Genomic DNA, 19,702 nt, shown 5'->3' with positions numbered 1-19,702 from the left:
CCACTGGCGAGCTGTGATTTCAATACACTTTCTCACAAGTTGAGGCAATGACATCACATGAGTGAGACTGGAGACTGTTTGTCTGTTTAAATTTAAAATACTTACAACAGTCAAAATGTTGGTGAGAAATTTCTGAAAAAAAATCACACATCATTCTGCTGGTTTTGGGTGTATTTTCAAATATTTTGGGAATTTTTATCCAACGCTGAGCAAAAAAGAAAATGAGCATACAGTACAAATTACTGCAAGATACTGAATATTGCTGCAGACTCACCGTTTGACCGATCTGAACACGATTTGAAACACTTGATGTCTGCCATCTAGAGAATGTCTGTGTAAATTTTGGTAGCCTGGTGGAGATGTTAATTGATTTAGCATATTTTGAAAAATATGGAGTGAGGGACTTCTGAATTGACCGTAGGTTGCAGTAAGGCAAAGTACTGTTGCAATTCAGTGGATGTGCTGGAAAACCTGTCCTATGTGTGAATTTTTGAAGTTTGAAATGTAAAATGTCTAGAAATTTACATTTGTTGTAATAAGCCACGTCCACTTTAATCAATCATTAACAAGTTTTTTTATGCATCGACTGAGTCTGACCCGAGATCGTGCAAACCGAATTTTCTACGAATCCATGAAATGGATTATGAGATATAAACTTTTTGCCTTTGTGGTGCCCCCTAGAGGTAGAAAATCCCAGGACTGCTCGTACCTAGCATCCAAACACACAATATTTGGTTACAATATGTATAATTTCAAAAACTTCTTGATGTATCAAAATTTCCTTTAACTCAAGGTCAGTCAATCCTGTAGATGATCCTGCCAAAGGTTTGGGTAGACTGGAGGAAGTATGTGCCAAAAGAAGCAAAAAATGAGTTTTGGAAAATGTTTGCAGGCGCAAACGGGCGCGGCCTTTATCAGTCAGACCGGCATCACCCAAGGAACACACTGCTCAAATATTGTTTAGCTAGCCTCATGGTTCATGACTTATTAGCCAAAACATAAAACACCTAATAGCTGAGCACATGGTGGCGCTATAGGTTCTGTGTTTTCATATGTAAAGCTTCCAGCTTCCACACTCAGAATCAGAATCAGAAATCCTTTATTGATCCCCGAAGGGAAACTCTTTGTTACAGCAGCTCGCCTTTACGTCAGTGCACACAGGAGAAAGTACTAGCAAAAAAATGTAATACAATACACTATAAAAACTATAAAACATGTCAGAAAATAAATTAAGTACCAAGTGGGTATAAGTATAAAATAAAATAAGTGTGAAGTACCAAGTGGGTTTACTGGTATAATAATGCAATGTAATAATATAAGTAATAAGTAGTATTGCAACAGCAGTAATGGATGTATGAATGATAAATATGAATAATAAATGGGAAAAATAATAAATAGGAAAAAGCTAAATATTGCACATGAGTATTACATGAGAGACTCCATGTACAGTGCACCCTAACCACAGACCTCACTGCGAACACTTTTCATTCCAACTAATTCACACAGTCCCCGTGTGGACTGTAGACGTGTGTGTGTGTGTGTGTGTGTGTGTGTGTGTGTGTGTGTGGAGGCGCAGCAGTGCTGCAGGCTGCCTGTCAGCCGGTGCTGTGGTCTCTTTAAACGCAGGGCGGAGAGCAGATTTCCGATCGTCCATGAAGTCAGTCCTACGTTGCTGCTGCCACATCTTCTCAGTTGATCCGGAGGATTCCCTCTGCAGGGAAAAAACCGGCCCTGCCTGTATGCTCAGCTCAGCACGGCACCATGGATTTCAACGTTAAAAAACTGGCTTCTGATGCCGGGGTCTTCTTCACCCGGGCGGTGCAGGTAAGCCGCAAGTCATTCGCTGGACATCGCTGCAGCAGCGCGCAACCTCCGGCGGGCTAATGTGGGCTGAGTTACCGTCACACTGTACCTGCTACGAGCTGTGGGCCATACAGCGCCCACAGAGCACGGTGTGCTGTGTGAGATTCCCACAGGAAAGGTGAAATCAGCTCTGTTTTGTCGTGTATTCCGATGAGCGCGGCCCGCGCTGTAAGCCGATAAAGGTTTGTCAAGCCTCGATCCATTATTGATGGCTGTGATCCAGTGTCCCCCATGTGACACCAGCAGGCTCTGGGCTCTTTTTAAACAAAGCTTTATTAAGTTTTAAGTTCAACACAAACGCACGACATAGATACTCAAATCCGTTATTATACATGGATATTCCACAAAGGGCTTGCTAACAACACGAGGAGCCAAGCAGCACAGTGCACAGAGGAATCAGGTCTTCGCAGTAAATGTCCAGTATGTCCCCGGGAAGAGACTGGAGGTCAGCCTGTCCCCGACGGTCTGCTGTGAGTCCCGCACAGTGCTGACGATGAGCTGGGACAGATCTTTGAGTTTCAGAGGCGTTGTCTCTTGGAGGAGTCCATACGTGACTGAGATGTAGCTGAGAGACCAAGTCCTCTTAAGGTCCTCCAGACCTCTTGAGCTCTGTAGCAGGGCTCTCACAGGGCGTCTGAAAGCTCTCAGAGGGTTTTACTCACCGTCGACAAAGTTTTTATGTTTAACCCACCATATTTCTAATCGTTAATTTTTTTTAAATGATTGAGAATCACTAGAAGTGAGTTTGTAAAAGGGGCCATGTCTGTCTCTGCCTCTCTCTTCTGAGCGATCTCCGACCCAGACAGCATCAGATTGCAGCAGCGACCCCCCCCCCAGTCATCAACAGGAAGGACTTTTTTATTGGACGGATGGAAGGGGCAAAGGGCTCTTTATTGTATAAAATATATTATTCATGCTTACCTGCCCCAAAAGCTAACAATTATTCGTATGGGATAAAACTTTACACCAAACCCCCTTAAAAAAACTGGACATTTAATGATTCCTCTTGTAGTAGAACTGTGCATAATAGAACCAGACCTACTTCCACTCACGATCAGCAGGGTTCAGTGAGAAATGAATACGCTAAGAAGCACTTATTTGTATTCATTACCATTTTTATCATTGGTTCTCCTCTGGTTCTATACATATCCTCCCCTTTCAAAAGACACCGCGGAGAGCAGTAGTTTACGGTGTAATCACATATCAATCCTAAATTTTGTCTTTAAGTTCTCTTAGTGGACCATTTGTACGCCGAATTAATCCAAACCTAATATCGATAAGTAATCGGTCTTAAGTCATGTTGTGTCATTAATGTACTTCTGCTGATTATCAAGACAGCTTTGAAGTAGAAGATTCTACAAGGGAATTCTTGCAAGGGCTATGTGACACATTCCCAATGTCACTGACAGATTGCACATCTGACCTTATTAAATACATCTACTGTTTTGACAGCAGTAACTACACTGGTCAGATCTGAAACAGACCAGTATAGGTATGAAATATAATCATTAAAAATGATAGTTATGCACTTTTTGCAAGAAGGGTGTTTTCAGGAAAATCTTTGCACTCAAATGAATCTCTTAAAGGGTGCTGGGCCAAAACGTAGCACAGCAGGTAAGCCACTGCTGTTGTTTTATTGGTATGTGAAGCATAAACATTTTAATTACTCATCTGAATGCAATGCAAACATAAGACACATTGAGTTCCAACGCTGTGACCAGAAGACATGCCCCAGTGTTCACTTACAAGTGCGTTAGCTACTGTAGCTTCATTTCTGACCACATTCTGCAGTGTTTAATTGAATGGATCCATGAATGCAACAAGTTCAGGTCGCTTCTCTGGAAGCAATGTGGGAAACACAGGAAACCAGTGACTGCAGAGGAAGTAGGCGAGACATACTGAGGGACAAAAAAACAACAGAAGACAGCTCTGCACAAAAAAAACTCCTGGAATTCACTCAACACATACTGTAGGTAGCTAATATTATCTTTACCATATTTACCATTTTATATTTCTCCATACATCTGTAGGATCAACCTGCTAGGAGGCTCCGGGGCAAAATAGAGCTGTGGGACCCAATTGACCCCCTCCCACTCTTTCTTACCTTGCTGCAGTGATGTAGAGTGTACTCCAGGGTGTGTCAGTACACCATGACATCACTGTTGGCTGTGGTCAGAAGTGTGCTCTGTTGCACCTGTAACCTGCAACCACACCCGTCAGTGATGCTGGGTGTAGATTTTGGCACAAGGCCCCTCTACAATGCAGGATGTGCGGCCTTTATTTGACTTGATGTTGTGCTTTAGTGGTGCATATTTCCAAACAGTTTGTGAGTACCCGCTTAAATTAACTCAAATGAAGTAGTTTTGATGGGTAGACTTTTCCGATGAATTTGAACATACCGTAAGGTATTTAAGGATTTATCACATTGTTGGACTGTCAGGGAGACACCATATTTTTAAGGTTTTGGTTGTATACTGTGCCGTGCATTGTATCTGGATTATTCTCACAAAAGGCATTCTTTTAAAAAAATGACCACAATGATGGAAAAGACAAGTGTGTAATCTATTAATACACATATTATTACATGTTCATATTGGTGAAGTTCTACAAAATGCTACCGTCCCATGGGCTGGACAGTATGTGGATTGACTCTGTAGTCCCCTCTGAAGTACTGAGAAGGTGTGACATGTCATTGATCTCATCCACGAAGCTGTTGTAAGTCAGGGTTTTTGCCTGCTGTTATATGACAGTGATGGTGAACTCCTCAGTCGTGTGTTCAAAGTCCAGCTGGCTGCTGCCTTCTGTCAGTTTTTACTTCTATCAAGCAGAAGTCAGACAGCCCTGCCTGATAACAGACATTTTTGTTTGTGGCCTCAGTTATAAAACACAAAGTTAGCAGCAGAAGTGGGCATTTTCATAATCTATTGCACAGTTCATATTTGTACATTGCAATTGGTTATTTATCAGTCAATAAAATGATGCTTTAGTAAATTGCTACTGGCATAAAAGAAGACATTTTTTATATGATTTGCATAAACATGCACTGTGCATTACTTTTACCATCATATAGATATTAGATATTAAATGGGCTGTGGTTATTGGTAAGTTAGTATTGGTGTGTGATGATTAAACTGAGGATACTGATATTTGGCCTGTGCATTTAGAGGACTTGAACACTATGAACATTTTGAAGAAGAGCCGCTAAATTTAATTATGCTTAACGTTTGTTTTTGGCATTCATTTCTTTTTTTCTATGAATATTGTCCCACGATTGACATGTAGATGCACAATAGTTCACTTGATACATATTAAAGATCTTATATATATATATATATTATATTATTTTATATTAATACATAGTTTTTTATATGTAATACACAAAAATACCTGTGTATCTTTACAACATCTACATGTATGTACAAACAAACCTATCTAATTACATACAGACGTTGAAGTACTTGTTAGCTGTGATTGAAATTGAAGTGTGCCTGCGATGTACACTCAGGATCCTGACTTTGTCTCCCAGTTCACAGAGGAGAAGCTGGGCCAGGCTGAGAAGACAGAGCTGGATCCTCACTTAGAGAACCTGATCACTCGGGCCGACGGCACCAAGAACTGGACTGAAAAGATCTTAAGACAAACAGAGGTGCTCCTGCAGCCCAACCCAAGTAAGAGAAGGAAAAAAAGACGTGAAAGACATGTGATCTCCCAACTAGAAATTATACCTCCTCATAACCAGTTGTCACTCCATATGGAGTCCCAGAAGAAACAAATTACATTTATGGCTTTCTGATGAGTCAAAAGTATAACTGATTGAGTAAGAAACATAATTAAAAAAAACAAAATTGTAAATTTAGCATTTTGCATTTTCTTTAGCGATTATATGGTAACCAGAAGGCAAAAGATGACATTTGTCACTTCTGGGACTCCATATATATCATTTGAAGCATATGTTTCAAACAAGCAAGAGGCAACAACCTTTGTCATTTTGAAATTTGTTGGGGAAATATCTGCATAACTTGTTTCAAAGGCTGCCTTCTTTACAGCAGCTTAAATTAATTAGTGATGTTTTGAACATGTCACTTTTTTAGTTCAGCAACTCAATTTTGTTACCAAGCTACTTTTAACATAACACTTAGAGGTTGTCATAGTCCTACATTAATCTGTAATAGACTTAGAATGGATAGAATAGTAGAATGGATCTCGGTAGTAATGTCTAACTCTTGATTTTTTAACCCTCCATGCTCCAGTTGACCACACTGGTAAGTCATTTCCTGGAGTGCTGTGTAAGGAAAGATTGTGTGAATTCACTGTACCTGAGCCTCCTCAACATTAATGAGCACAGATGATATACAGTGTAGCATATACAGACCTACAGTATGGCTCCACTTTTTTCATTTACAGTTATAACAAGATAGATGATTTTATTGTATTACATGTTGAAACTGAAATGAGAGTGAATACATACTAAGAGGAGAGACAGTTTGTTGTATACTGAATGGACTGACTGTGTGTAGATACAAAGAGGTGTTGAATTACTAATGACATTCCCTGCAGGAAGACCCCTGTAAGCAGATGTTTGATTAGTAGTAGTAGCAGCTGTTGAGCAGGAACACGGGGGCAGCAGGTGGCCCACAACCACAGATCCAGTCTATGCAGCTCAGGAGGCAGAAATACCTGCTGAAAGCGACACAAGGAGAGAGGAGAGAAACGAGAAAGCGCAAAACTACGGGAGAGAGAGGATGTCGAGTTAGTAACATGCAGTAATGGGATAAAAATGCATACAGATGGAGAGGGAGAGGAAGAGAGAGGAAAGAGGTGCATTATGGGAAGTCTCCCGGCAGTCTAGGCCTATAGCAGCATAACTAAGGGATGGTTCAGGACTCACCCAAGCCAGCCTTAACTATAAACTTTATCAAAGAGAAAAGTCTTAAGATGGTGTCTGCCTCCCGAACCCAAACTGGGACTTGATTCCACAGGAGAGGTGCTTGATAACTGAAGACTCTGGCTCCCATTCAAGTAACCCTGCATTTTGGGAGCGCAGTGCTCTAGTGGGGTAATAAGGTATTATGAGCTCTTTAAGATATGATGGTGCCTGACCATTAAGAGCTTTGTAGGATTTTAAATTCTATTCTGGATTTCACAGGGAGCCAGTGCAGAGAACCTAATACTGGAAGAATATGATCTCTTTTCCTAGTTCTTGTCAGTACATGTGCCGCAGCATTCTGGATCAACTGGAGAGTCTCAAGGGACTTATTCGGGCAGCCTGATAATAAGACATTGCAATAGTCCAGCCTAGAAGTAATAAATGCATGGACTACTTTTTCGGCATCATTTTGAGACAGGATGTACCTGCCTGTTTTGCAATGTTACAAAGGTGAAAGAAGGCAGTCCTTGAAGTTTGTTTTATGTGGGAGTTAAACGATAAACCCTGATAAAAGATAACTCAGAGGTTCCTTATGGTGGCACTGGAGGCCAGGGCAATGCCATCTAGAGCAACTATATCTTTAGATAATGTGTCTCTGAGGTGTTTGGGGCCAAGTACAATAACTTCAGTTTTGTCAGAGTTTAACATCAGAAAATTGCAGGTCATCCAGGTTTTTATGTCCTTAAGGCATGCTGAAAGTTTAGCTAACTGATTAGTTTCATCTGGCTTGATCGATAGATATAATTAGGTATCATCTGCATAACAATGAAAGTTTATGGAGTGTTTCCTAATAATATTGCTTAAAGGAAGCATATATAAGGTGAATAGAATTGGTCCAAGCACAGAACCTTGTGGAACTCCATGATTAACTTTGGCGTGCATAGCATTAGAACTAAAGGCCTGTCTCTCTATATAAACATGTTTCAAATAAAGGCATGGCCTTGAGGTATTGGATTATTTTCCTATCTTTATTCAAGAGCATGTTCTTTTAATTTGAGAGGATGACATATTGATTCAGATTTTGTAATATGTTGTTGCTTGTACAGATTTCCTGCAGTCCAGCTTCAGCCCTTCTCCTTGCGCTCACGCAGAGAGCAGAAGTTTCCCGAGTGCACAGAAGCATCTGTGCACTCTGGAAACTTCTGCTCTCAGATTTCTCCTCTGTTCTTGGATTTTTTGTTCAATAATCCTGTCAAAATCCCCAACCAATGGAATACCAGGTGTAGTGTTGACCAGTGAAATGATCCCTGCCTCGTAGCAGGTGCGTTCACTTTACTTCTTATAGCGTCCCATACAGGCGGTTGCTCTTTAACCAGGTTCATAAACTCCCGCCCTACACGTCTTACTTCCCTTGCTTTCTTTACATCTTTTGGAATAAACGGACAGTTATTACATATACCAGTGCCTATACATTTTACTATAATAGCTAAATACTAAGGGAATGTGAAGGTACGTCATGCTGTGTTGCATGTTGGGATGGCGGCGCCATCTTGTGAGGAACGCGCTCTGTTGTTGCTGCTACGGTGGTTAACAGAGTTACCTGCTTACCTTTTGTTTGACTAAAAAGTTGGTTAAATCGGTTAAATCTGATGGAGAAGAGAAACGAGAAATAAAAGGGACCCTACCTGGAGAAAAATTTAAAAATCCCTAGAAGCTCATTAACAGGTTTTGCTGTTGCTGTGCATGATCTGCATGATCTGCTAATTGAAGTGAAGTCGGACACCGGCAAACCGCGAGAGCACAGTCATACTTGTAAAGGTAAGGTGGCACTCCTATAATAAAAATTTTAAAAACATCCAGATATGTGATTTATTTTATTGAGTCATAGGCTGTATTCACAAGCTTTTGGTAGCTAGGCTATGTCACAACACAAGTTACACTCAAAGTCAAATGTTCTGTGTAATCAGTTTCTTCTTCAATAATTGTTTGGAAACATATTTGATTTCATTATTACACTGTGTGCCATAACTACACATTTGAAGTTGGTGTAACCTCTAACTTATTCCTGCATACAGGCCAACACATCACTACATTTAGCTACAACAAGGGATGTTGCCTGCCAGACCAACCCACCACAGAGACACACTGAAGTGCAGGTTTGTAGCCTGTTATATTAGGACTACTTTGAGCTACAATGTGCTGTTGCAGCTTTTAGTAGTTGTACTTATATGGGCAATATTGCTATGTATTACAAGCAACTGAATCTGCCATGTTTTACAGATCCTGATGAAGCTCAGGTGATGGCTGGACCCATCAGAGGAGGAAGTTATTGCTTGGCAGGTGTCATGACATGTCAAGCGACGACCTGAAGACAACACAGCGGCCAGCAGCATCAGGAAAGTCTTATCCACAGGAAGACATGTCAGGATGAACACTGCGACCTGAGAGCCACAATACCAGCTGACACTTCAGTAACCCTTTACCTCAGTGGAGGACATGATCTGGACAGTTTACATAAAAGTTTTGGCTTTGCTACTTTTACAAATTATATTTATATTTCCATTTCACTATGAATAAAGTGCTTTATTTTTAAAGAGTGTTTTGGTCATTTTTAAATTTAGTAGTAAGTGTGGTATTAGTGAAACATGTTCTTTCACAAAGGTTTTATGTAATTTCACTGTTTAAATAGGTGATATAAAAAACTATAGGAGGGTCAAAAAACCTGGTTCATTTAACATCCTGACTATGACAATGTGAAAAGAGTTTTCCTAAGAATCCTTTACTGCAGGTAGTAAATAATGACTAGGCAACACAAGACATTCCTGTTTCACAGACAAACTTTATTACTGTATTGACAGATCACAATACAAGTTATACAATATTCTCTACAGTATTGTGAAAGGGTGTCAAACACATAATCTGCAGCTTTGACAAACATTTTAAAACATAAATATGGAAATAATTGTCTGACAATTAAAAACTTCTCAAATGAAAACATCCAAGTTACTCTGAAACATGGACACAGTACAGCCCTCACAGCTTTGGTTACTGTACAGTTTTTCAACTAAATAAGCAGGTTACTGTTATAGTTTAAGGGTTTTTCATTTCCTGTTTTATTTTGTAGTGTGTCCCTCTCCTTGTGTGTTTTGTGGTTTTACTTCCTGCCTTTGTTTGCTTTCCCTCCAGTTTTGATTGTTGGCCCTTCCTTGATTGTTTGCACCTGTGTCTCGTTGTTTCACCTCCCTTAGGGTATTTAGTCCGGGTCTCTGTCTTTGTTCAGTGTTGGATCATTGTTGATACTGATGGTGTGATTCCTTCCTTGAGTGTTGTTCCTGTCTTGTGAGTGTTCCTGACATTTGTGTGTGTCGCCATTTGGTGCATATTGTTGTACCTGGTTCCAGTGCCCAGTTCCCTGTCATTTTTACAGTGAGTTCTGTTTTCAATTCTTTGTCTCCCGTGGACCTTGGTTGGATTATGGATTTTATAATTTGCCTGCTCCTTATTGAACTGTTTTGCCACCTTGGACTCACTTCCCTGCTTCCACCACTGCCAGCCGGTAACCTATCTGCCTTTTGCCTGTCTCCTACCGGTCTGTCTGCCTGTACCCAATAAACACTGTAGTCATCCGGCTACCTCATCCTCATACTGCTTCCTGATAATCTGCTTTTGGGTCCACATACCACTACACATCATACGACAGAATGACCCAACAGTCATGGACCCTGCAGAAGTCGACTCTCTTATGAGGGAGTTAAAGGAAGTGTTCTCCACGCTAGAGACATTCAGCCTCTCCATTCAGGGCTCTGTGGATATCCAACGCAGGCATTTTGTATACTCCTTAATGGAGAGGACAATACTATCTACCCAGGCTTGCAACTCTTCCCATTCTGGTAGAGAACCTTGCGGCAATCTCCAGCATGAGGCAAGATTTGCAGCCCTACCTCGACTCCCGGCCCGCCAGTCATCAGCCTGCACTCCAGCCTGCTGGTCTCCAGTCAGCATCTCAGCCTGCTAACCAGGTGGTACCTCAGGCTGTTGCTGTCTTGGCGCGTTCTGGGAAATCCTCCAGGACGAAGTGTGGCTCCCACAGCGGCTCGCCTGCTCCGCTGCCCAGCGGCTCGCCTGCTCCGCTGCCCAGCGGCTCGCCTGCTCCGCTGCCCAGCGGCTCGCCTGCTCCGCTGCCCAGCGGCTCGCCTGCTCCGCTGCCCAGCAGCAGCCTCCTGGACTCCCTGCTGGATCGCAGTTGCCTCCTTTCCCGGCTGGATCACAGCAGCACCAACCCCTCGCCGCCGCTGGATCGCAACCGCCTTTTGCCCCGGCTGGATTGCAGCAGCACCAATCCCTTGTTGCCGCTGGATCACAGCCTCCTCCTGCCCCAGATGGACTACCTACCACTACACATCATACGCCAGTTACTTTATAAGATCAGTGATTCTTTCAGTAATGTTGATGGTAACTTACAGGATAAAGTCTATTCCAGGCAGGTTGTTGATTATGGGAGTGTAATGCAATCACTTGAGCAGCCTATGTCCCAATGTCTCAAACGCAAACCAAAATAAAACTGGATTAAACTAAACAGGCGGGACGTTTGCGTCCATGAAATCGAGCTAAATGACAGCTTCTTGCAGGATTTTGAGGTACCTCTTTAATTCAGAAAACCAGAGCAGATTTTGTGAATGTGTGTGAAAGTGAATGCATTACGCTTCCGTAGCTGCCTCTCTATGGTGTTACTGGTGTAATAATTGAACTAATGTGTAGTCAGGTTAACACACAGGGCACAGTAGCTACAGTACTTACTATTGATTACTTTAGTGGGTTTTTTTGTTGTCTTTTTACCAGAAATAATTGCTTGACTAATATTTCACATCTATTTTTTCATATTGTACTTTCACCCCCACATCCTGGTAATTACTGTAAGTGTTTACACTAGCTACATAATGTACTACATGTGCATGCTAACACCTTAATTTTTCCAAAAATAATCATTCAGTCAATCCTTCTGTTTCTTATTAGATGTTCATACAAAAGTTCTTGTCATGGGAATTGCCATTTTTACTTGATTAAGGCTCCTAAAACTCTGAATCAAACGGGCACAACCACGTTTTTCACCTGGTGTGTACAGTTTCACAATGATCTCTTTTATCATCTGTTATCCAGGTGCTCGAATAGAGGAGTTCATCTATGACAAGCTGGATAAGAAGCTTCCGTCCAAGGCGACCAACACAGAGCTGCTGGGCCAGTACATGTTGGAAGCTGCCAATGAATTTGGTCCAGGGACGCCATACGGTCAGTGGAGCTGTCACTGAAACTTGTATTGTTGCGGCTGATCAGACTTTGAGCATGTTATCTGCTTTGTACTCATGAAGCCTTAGAGAGCAGGGGATGCATTTCTGAAGCAGCTTTCTTTCCATTAAAAATAATAATTAAATAGTTGATAGATCAGTCCATAACATCAAAACTCACACACTCTGAAAAGCTACTATGAACAGCAGGGTTAATGGCTCAAGAGGTGGTCAGTCTGTGGCTGAAAGTGGTGATGTTTTTCTAAACCACATGGGATCAAGTTCTGGGTCCTTTAAATTAGAACCATTAAGATTTTCATTATTTAAAACCAAATTTTTGATACTAGGGAGGCAATGGAAGTTGAGTTATATTACCAACCCTCATGGACAGCAAGAATATCACCAGACAGTGCAGTAGCTGAGTTCAAACACACACATAGATGTGCACTCCCATACACACACCTCTGCATACCTCATAACACCAATAATAATTTCAGTGATATGCCAGCAGCTTTGCCCTCAGCTCAGCTTTCAGAATAGCATCAATGTGATATTTTTTTCTTAGCATGATGTCTAAATGCTTCTAAAGCATGCTTCCAATTGTCCACTATATCAGTCCTAGGATCATCTGTAGCCGGCCGGCAGTGACCCCACCCCATCACAGCACTTGTTGTCAATCTTTCCACTGCCTCGTTCGTTATCTGAAGTTTCAACTGTTGATGTTATCCAGCTGTTTCAGTTATTCCAGAGGATCAAAAATAATTGTTTTTGTTGTCAGATTTGACAGTGTGTAATATTTGTTCATTGTGCCAATTGTAGGCAGTACCCTGATCACAGTGGGAGAGTACCAGAAGAGACTGGGAGGAGCAGAGCGCGAGTTCCTCCATACCTCAGCTGCCACCTTCCTCACTCCTCTACGCAACTTCCTGGAAGGAGACTGGAGGACTATATCAGTAAGTCTGACTGACTGATTTACTTACTTACTCACTACGACATTGTGTTCGTATTAACACCACCCAAGTGAAGAGAAGTGTGTTGCCATAGACACTGACACTAAAACTGATTTTCTGCTGTGTTCTATGAAATGTTTTCCCCGGTTTCTGATTGGATCCCTCCTGTCCTCTACAGAAAGAGAGGCGACTGCTGGAGAATCGACGGCTGGATCTTGACATCTGCAAAGCACGTCTGAAAAAAGCCAAGCAGGCAGAAGCCAAAGGAGCGGTGAGAGAAAATTTCCCATTGTCAATGTTTTTGTTGTTGCTGCTGTTTTTTTTTTTTTTTTTTTTTTCTTCCTCCTCCTCTCCTCTGATAGTATTTGAATCACAGTAACCATGAGACCCACAGCAGCTAAACTCTGCAGGTAGATTGGAAATGTCCTCCACTTCTCGGGCAACAGTGATTAAATTGAACAGCCAGGTGGTGGCAGTATAACATCCTCTTTTACTGTTTAATCTATAACCTCTTAAAGTAGTAAGAGAGTGGAGTAAGAATAATTAGTTTCTTTTGGCCACTTGGGGGCAGCGGAAAAAGCTGAACACAACACTGACATACTATCACCTAATTAAGTTGCTGCTGCAAATGTGTTAGCAAACAGTTGCCTATTTACACATCCAACAGACACAGAGCAACATGATGATTAATTTGGAGTCCTGTTTGTTTCACCTGATAAATGTAAATCCAATGTAATATAATATTCACTCTTTCTGGCCCTGTTTTGGTCTCACCAGCTAGTCTCTGTCTGTCTGCTGTTTGGTGCTGAGCAGGTAGTGTACAGTGGGTTTCACTGAAAACAGGTTCCTGCTGCTGCTGCTGCTGGAAACAAGGTTGAGAGTGAACCAATTCTGTAAAGTAAAACCAAAACAACAAGCTGAAAGATGCTAAAACACTCCATAGAGCTGAGGGGAACTGCAGAGTTGGTTATATTTCTCTTCTCTGAGTGATCCCTTTCACAATACATGTAGCCATTTAATCCACTGTTAACAAAATGATTGTTTACTGCAGTTTTACGGCAGTCATATAAACAAAATACACTTTTCCCAAGATTCTTTAGTACAAGGTGAATTAGTTATTAGGCATTAATTTGATGCCAGTTTCTGCTATGTTCGACTTTAGGGCATTTAGATTTTCTAAATTCAAACTGAATTCATTTTAGACTGTTGATTTAATCATCTCCAAATTTGGTGTGGCATCTCTCTGTTCCCATTTTTAAACCAGCATTAATCATTATTTTTAATACTGAAAAATGTAAAAGGTGTTGCTCATAGTACTGCAATCACAGAGTTATAACCCAACTCTGCAGCTCTGTGGAGCTTTTTAACCTCTTTTAGCTTTATAGTTTTGGTTTTAGGGCAGATTGATAAACCCAACTCTGATAAATCCACTAGCAATAAACAGCAGACAGAGACAAATTTATCGACTAGCTTGCGAATACAGTAGAACATCTAGCAGTTAGCTATTTCTCTCAGGATTTGATGAGGAATAAAACGGAGCTAAAAGTGTGAATATTAGACTTTCATCAAAAGGCCAGAAACAATTCATTGGTTGTCCAGAAACACAACTATGATGGGATAATAATGTTGCTCTGTATATGCTGGATGTGGACATAGGCAATGCTAACAGGTTAGTCATTCCAGCTTTATAAGCCAGGTATATGATGGTGGCTTTATATCCATCAACTAAATTGATGTTTTTCTGCCCCCTAGTGGCCAAATTGATGAACACAGCTTTTAAAGTTGACAAAAGATGATTGCAGTAAGACACTTTGGTTTCACAGCTCGTATGTTTTTTATATTGAATAATCAACACCATTGGTGTGTTGCATCTTGTGCCAGCTGTTCTCTACCACATCTGTATATTATTAGACTGTAAAAGCTCAAAGAAGGCAAGTACATTTTCATCTCAGGTCATAAGGTCTTTCTTTCTTAAGAATAACTTTTGCAGTCATTTTGTTCCTCTTGTATTACACCAAGTTGGTTGCTTCTTCAGATGGCATGGCTGCACTGACCAAGCTACCCCTTAACATTTTCTAAAAGCTTTTCAGATGCTCTGCTGGCTGCCATGTCAGTGATTCTGCCTGCAGTGCCTGTTGCATGTACCTCAACCTCAATAAGATAAGCTTCTTAATACCTTGTGCTGACTACGAGATGCTTTGTCTGAAGCCGTCATACCTTGATGCCAGAACAGTGGGCTACTAGATGCAGCATTTTTTTGGAACACATGCTTGTTAAAAACTTTTATTGTGGTTACATACTAGATCATAAATAACAGCAGATAAAAGTCCTAGTAACACTCAGGTACAGAACTGGTGACATACTCTGCTGAAATTTATTTTTATTTATTTTTATTGGTCAGAATGACACTATCACCAAGACGGTACAAATATCAAGCATGATTGATACAGACAAGACCAGGGGCCCAACTTCGTCTGACTCTTTGCGTTACCTGTCTTCACTAAGCCAAACAGAGGCGGTCCTGGATAACTGGTATCATAAAGCTGGTAATCAACTGGCTCTGTTATCTGGGTTTTCCAATCATGTTCAAGTGAAAGAGGCGGAGCGGTTAATTACAAGCAACATCGTCAGAACCATGAGCTGAGTACCTAATGACATGATGATTTCTGTCCAGTCAGTCTTTATATCGCCCAATATCACAAAATTCTGAACAGCATACAACACTCTCTGTCCTTAGACCCTCAGGAAGAGCAATGGAGGAGGGGGCCTTCTCCCAGGACGGACAGACATGCAATAGATGTGTGTACAGAATAGATTCTCAACACAGAAACAAAAACAGCAGAGGGTTAGAGAAATGCAGTCAATATCCAAAAGTCTATTTAGTTGAATTCCTGTCGGCAGGATAAACATGGACTATAAGTACTAATGTTAATAGATTAATTTCTGTGTGGAAAGTAGGTTATTGCAGCAGCACAAAATAATATTCAGGAATGTAAAGTTTACACAATATAATCACACAATCAGAATACAATAAGATGCAGTGAGTAAAATGAGAACTTCTTTTATGAATTGGCAGTATATAAATCAAATTGAAATGAAAATGAAACATATGAAAAGAATGGCTATAGGACTTTGTTAAATAGGGTCAGCATTGTTGGACATGTTCAGTAGTCTGGAATCTGACTACAGAATCAGATGACAGAGTCAAAGAAAAGGCCAGAAAAAAAGAAATTGAAGCCCCTGAAAACTTAGCTTCAACTATTTCTCTATGACATTAAATAGTCATGGCAAAATAAGCAACACCAAATTTAAGCAAACATCTTTTGGTATTTAGCTTTTTCTTTAGGTTTGTAATTTCTGACATAATTATCATGGAAATCAAAGGGATACTGGATCTGCTGATCTATAAAAAGGTATTTAGGAATGATGACTCCATTTTTCCATTGTCGGGCTGGTGACACATTTTAATCTGATCCTCCTAAATTGAACCTGTTCTGGAGCAGGTTAGCCGTGTAGCATAGGTTACCATGGCGATCTATCCAGGTTAAAAGTAAGCCAGCTTTGTGACAGCACGGGGTGACCTTCTCACGGCATCTCACCTTCTCCAATGTTCACTGAGCTTCTCTAAGCTTCTCAGGGCCGTGTTGCATAAATGTAAAACGAATATGTTGGTTTTTACTCAAACTTCTCAGAATGTAATTTGACTCCCAACTATTTATGGCTTTAAAAGCAATCAATAAATTATTCTCAGTAATAGAGACAGCATCATACTCCGAAAACCACGCCCACCGGAGGGAAAACGATTGCCACCACAATATGCAACCAAGGGCTGAAACGCTACCAAAATGCCTGTGGTTAGCTAAAACATAGATTTCAGCATGTCAAGGATTATTTTAGCCCCCTATGTCTACCAGACAGGAAAAGGTATGTTGACAAACTCAATTTTGTCAGTCTATCTCAGTGTCCCTTCTCCTTACCTTGCTTTTCTTGGAGAAATGTTACTGTAACGTTAGTTAACTAAAGTACTTGCAAACATAATACTGCATACCTTTCTGGTTTATCCACATTGCAACATAACACATGCATACTGTCAAAATGCTTTAGCTTAACTTACAGAAATATAGATAGCCTAAAACTGACGTTTGGATATTTGACCAGTGACAAAGTGCTTGCTGCACACGTAGCAGAGTGTCAGGATCCCACAGTTTTCCCCATTCTTCCTGCTGATGCCTCAGGTCTTATTGCCTGTATCCACTTTTGTCTTCTTAAAAGCTCAGTTTTTCGATTTGGCAGCTTATAAAAACTTAGTTCTGGGTTCTTTACCCTGTAGGTAGTGTATCCCACCATATAGCAGCTTTTTAAGCATTTTTCTGTTTGCTAGCAGACCAAAGTGACAAGGAGGCAACTTCACACCATACAAAGTCCATGGAGAGTGGTGAATTGTTTTCCCCTCCGGTGTGGGCGGGACTTAATTGCGCGGTGCCCAGTGATGGGAATTACAGCTCTATAAAGGGAACCATTCCTTATGGCTCATAGAGCCGGCTCATTCGCACAGACACATCACTAGCTCTGTATCTATGGGGTGCTGGCTGAACGCCAGCATGTCTCATGACACCTGAGCTCTTTGTAATAGAGGTCAATAAAGGTCATAGATTTTGAATTACCCTTTAAATCTTTTAAAGTACAGCAAAAACATCTTATCAACAAAAACTGTGCAGTTGTTTGTTCTTCTTTTTAGAGAAAATATACCGTCCAGTTCGTTTAATACTGATGTGATAGCGGATTCAACAAATAGTTTCACATCAGCGGCAGCCATCTTAGTTGTTTACGAAAAGGCCTCAACAGCCAATAAGGTCGTGCTCCTCTGTACAATCATCGTGTCAAACCCACCCCATATTAGATAAATGCTTGCGATTGGCCCGACCAGATCAGGACGGGTAGAGATCTGTTTGAATGGGAGGGGGGTCAGACGTATCTGCCAGGGCAAATAAAACGTGAGCTCGCAGATTCGTCTCCCAGGCTAGCAACTATCTACAGTACCATCTGCTTTGAACTTCTACTAAATGATTTGCACTTGTGCTGCTTCTGATCTGGTTTCTTAATGCTGGTATTCTTTTGGCTAACTTTTGTTTTTCTGCTTAATGATTGTAACTGCATGACTGTGCCAATGTGTTTCTTCCTCCCTGCTCTTGTTTGTAGGCTGCACCTGATTTTCAGGAGACAAGGCCTCGAAATTATGTTCTTTCTGCCAGTGCATCAGCGGTAAGAGTCCCAAGTAAATGGCACACATTCAGGGCACATGTCATTATGTCACTGAGCTGGAGCAAGGCACTAGAACACTTAGTGGACTGGATTTTATGCCATTCAGTCTAAGCACGAACATTAATAGACCAAAGGGTTAAAGCTAGACTATGTAGCTTGTGGAAAAAAGAAATTACACTGCTACTTTCTCACAGAAATGAAAAATTGAATTCATAAGCAAACAGGTATGACCAGTAGCTTATGGTGGCTAATGTTAGCTAATGTCATTTTGCCTACTTTCTCTACTGGTGCTATTTTTATGCTATGTTTTAGTATTTACTACTGTCCTGTGATTGCCTCTTGTGGCCACAGTGGCTGCTGTTCAGCAAAAGTTCAAAGCAGCAAAAATGAAATTCTAAATGTGTGACACACATCTCAACCTCTTCCTTGGTTTTCTCAATGATGTAGAGGACAGCCAAGTTTGACATTATACAGGTGTGGAGGTTTGTTTTACTGTCAATAACATTTATGAAAATATATTCACATACTCTCACTCAAACAATTGAAATTATCTAAATTAAACCAAGGTCAGGACAGTGAACACAATGATTCAAGTCAGGCAATCAGAATTCCAACGTGCCTGTTTCATGTGTAACCCTATATATCAAAACGCACAGAGGAGGCACCTGAGTCAGTTTACAACAACACATCAGTGGCACTGTAATGTTGCCTACCTGTGGTGCCTGTATATTTACACAGCATGAGATGACAGCTATTAAATGTTACGAGAATGACGGGCAGTTGACCTGGAGACTTGGCGTGTCTAGGGCAAGTTCATTTACTAACAAAGTGTGCATTTGGGAGGAAAAGACTGGCTGGCAGTGGGTTGTGTGGGCTTACCTCCGGTCAGCAACAGCTGTTAGCTCCAGCCGAGAGTTTCCCACAAGCGGCCAGCCCAGACGGCATCAGTAGACTCTCGATTCTCAGTTTTTGTTGCTGGTGGTTGGATGAAAATGAAACCAAGCTGGAGATAGTAGGCTTTCAGTTCTCACGTCCAAAGCCAAGAGTTTGTCACTCTCACGGTCGTGCACGTGGCTCAGCACCAGAATCACCCCTGGATGCTGCTACCCAGAAGCCTTATCACACCTGGGCCACTGGGTTAATTAGCCCCACCCACTGCCAGCCAGCCAAAAAGAAAGAAGGAACTACTAATATGATAGGTTGAGCAGTATGCTCAAGTAATCAAATTATAACACTGTATGATGCACATGTTATACATTTTGAATGCTTTATTGTTAAGGGCTGTGATAGCAGCACTGTTTGATGTTTGCAACATAAATATGATACTTATGACATGAGCATGTTTTGTGCATGTTTGATTTTTGTTATTGTTGTTGTAATCCCCTGAATCCCTCTTTATTTTGTATTTGACATACAAACACGATGAGAAATACTGAAATATATTTTGAATGAAGCACATTTAGAGCCATGTACAATAG

At 41.1% G+C, this 19,702-nt stretch overlaps 2 protein-coding genes across 9 annotated transcripts in view; both read left to right on the top strand.

The window, feature by feature from the left end:
- Positions 1-1,402: 1,402 nt before the first annotated feature.
- Positions 1,403-19,702, top strand: part of LOC122865524 (endophilin-B2-like) — a 42,382-nt gene continuing 24,082 nt past the window's right edge. The window contains exons 1-7 of one of the 8 annotated variants that reach the window (XM_044174080.1): positions 1,403-1,824; positions 5,390-5,531; positions 6,114-6,125; positions 11,888-12,016; positions 12,832-12,965; positions 13,141-13,233; positions 18,162-18,224. In XM_044174080.1, the coding sequence (XP_044030015.1) occupies positions 1,762-1,824; positions 5,390-5,531; positions 6,114-6,125; positions 11,888-12,016; positions 12,832-12,965; positions 13,141-13,233; positions 18,162-18,224 (636 nt within the window). In that variant the 5' untranslated portion in view covers positions 1,403-1,761. The remainder of the gene's footprint in view (positions 1,825-5,389; positions 5,532-6,113; positions 6,126-11,887; positions 12,017-12,831; positions 12,966-13,140; positions 13,234-18,161; positions 18,225-19,702) is intronic. The other 7 variants (XM_044174077.1, XM_044174085.1, XM_044174081.1 and 4 more) reach the window with 7 other exon arrangements.
- Positions 7,580-11,879, top strand: LOC122865525 (mucin-1-like). Its single transcript, XM_044174086.1, has 3 exons — positions 7,580-8,548; positions 8,806-8,886; positions 9,011-11,879. Exon 3 carries the CDS (start codon positions 10,648-10,650, stop codon positions 11,287-11,289), a length of 642 nt encoding a protein of 213 aa, XP_044030021.1. The 5' UTR covers positions 7,580-8,548; positions 8,806-8,886; positions 9,011-10,647; the 3' UTR covers positions 11,290-11,879.

This window comes from Siniperca chuatsi, linkage group LG18, assembly GCF_020085105.1.
Source record: "Siniperca chuatsi isolate FFG_IHB_CAS linkage group LG18, ASM2008510v1, whole genome shotgun sequence".
NCBI lineage: Eukaryota > Metazoa > Chordata > Actinopteri > Centrarchiformes > Sinipercidae > Siniperca > Siniperca chuatsi.
The sequence above is the reverse complement of the archived record's forward strand: the minus strand, read 5'-3'. Positions and strand labels throughout refer to the sequence as shown.

Bases quoted from the DNA above. Each gene is read 5' to 3' on its own strand.
- LOC122865525 (XM_044174086.1), top strand. From the start codon at position 10,648: ATGAGGCAAGATTTGCAGCCCTACCTCGACTCCCGGCCCGCCAGTCAT.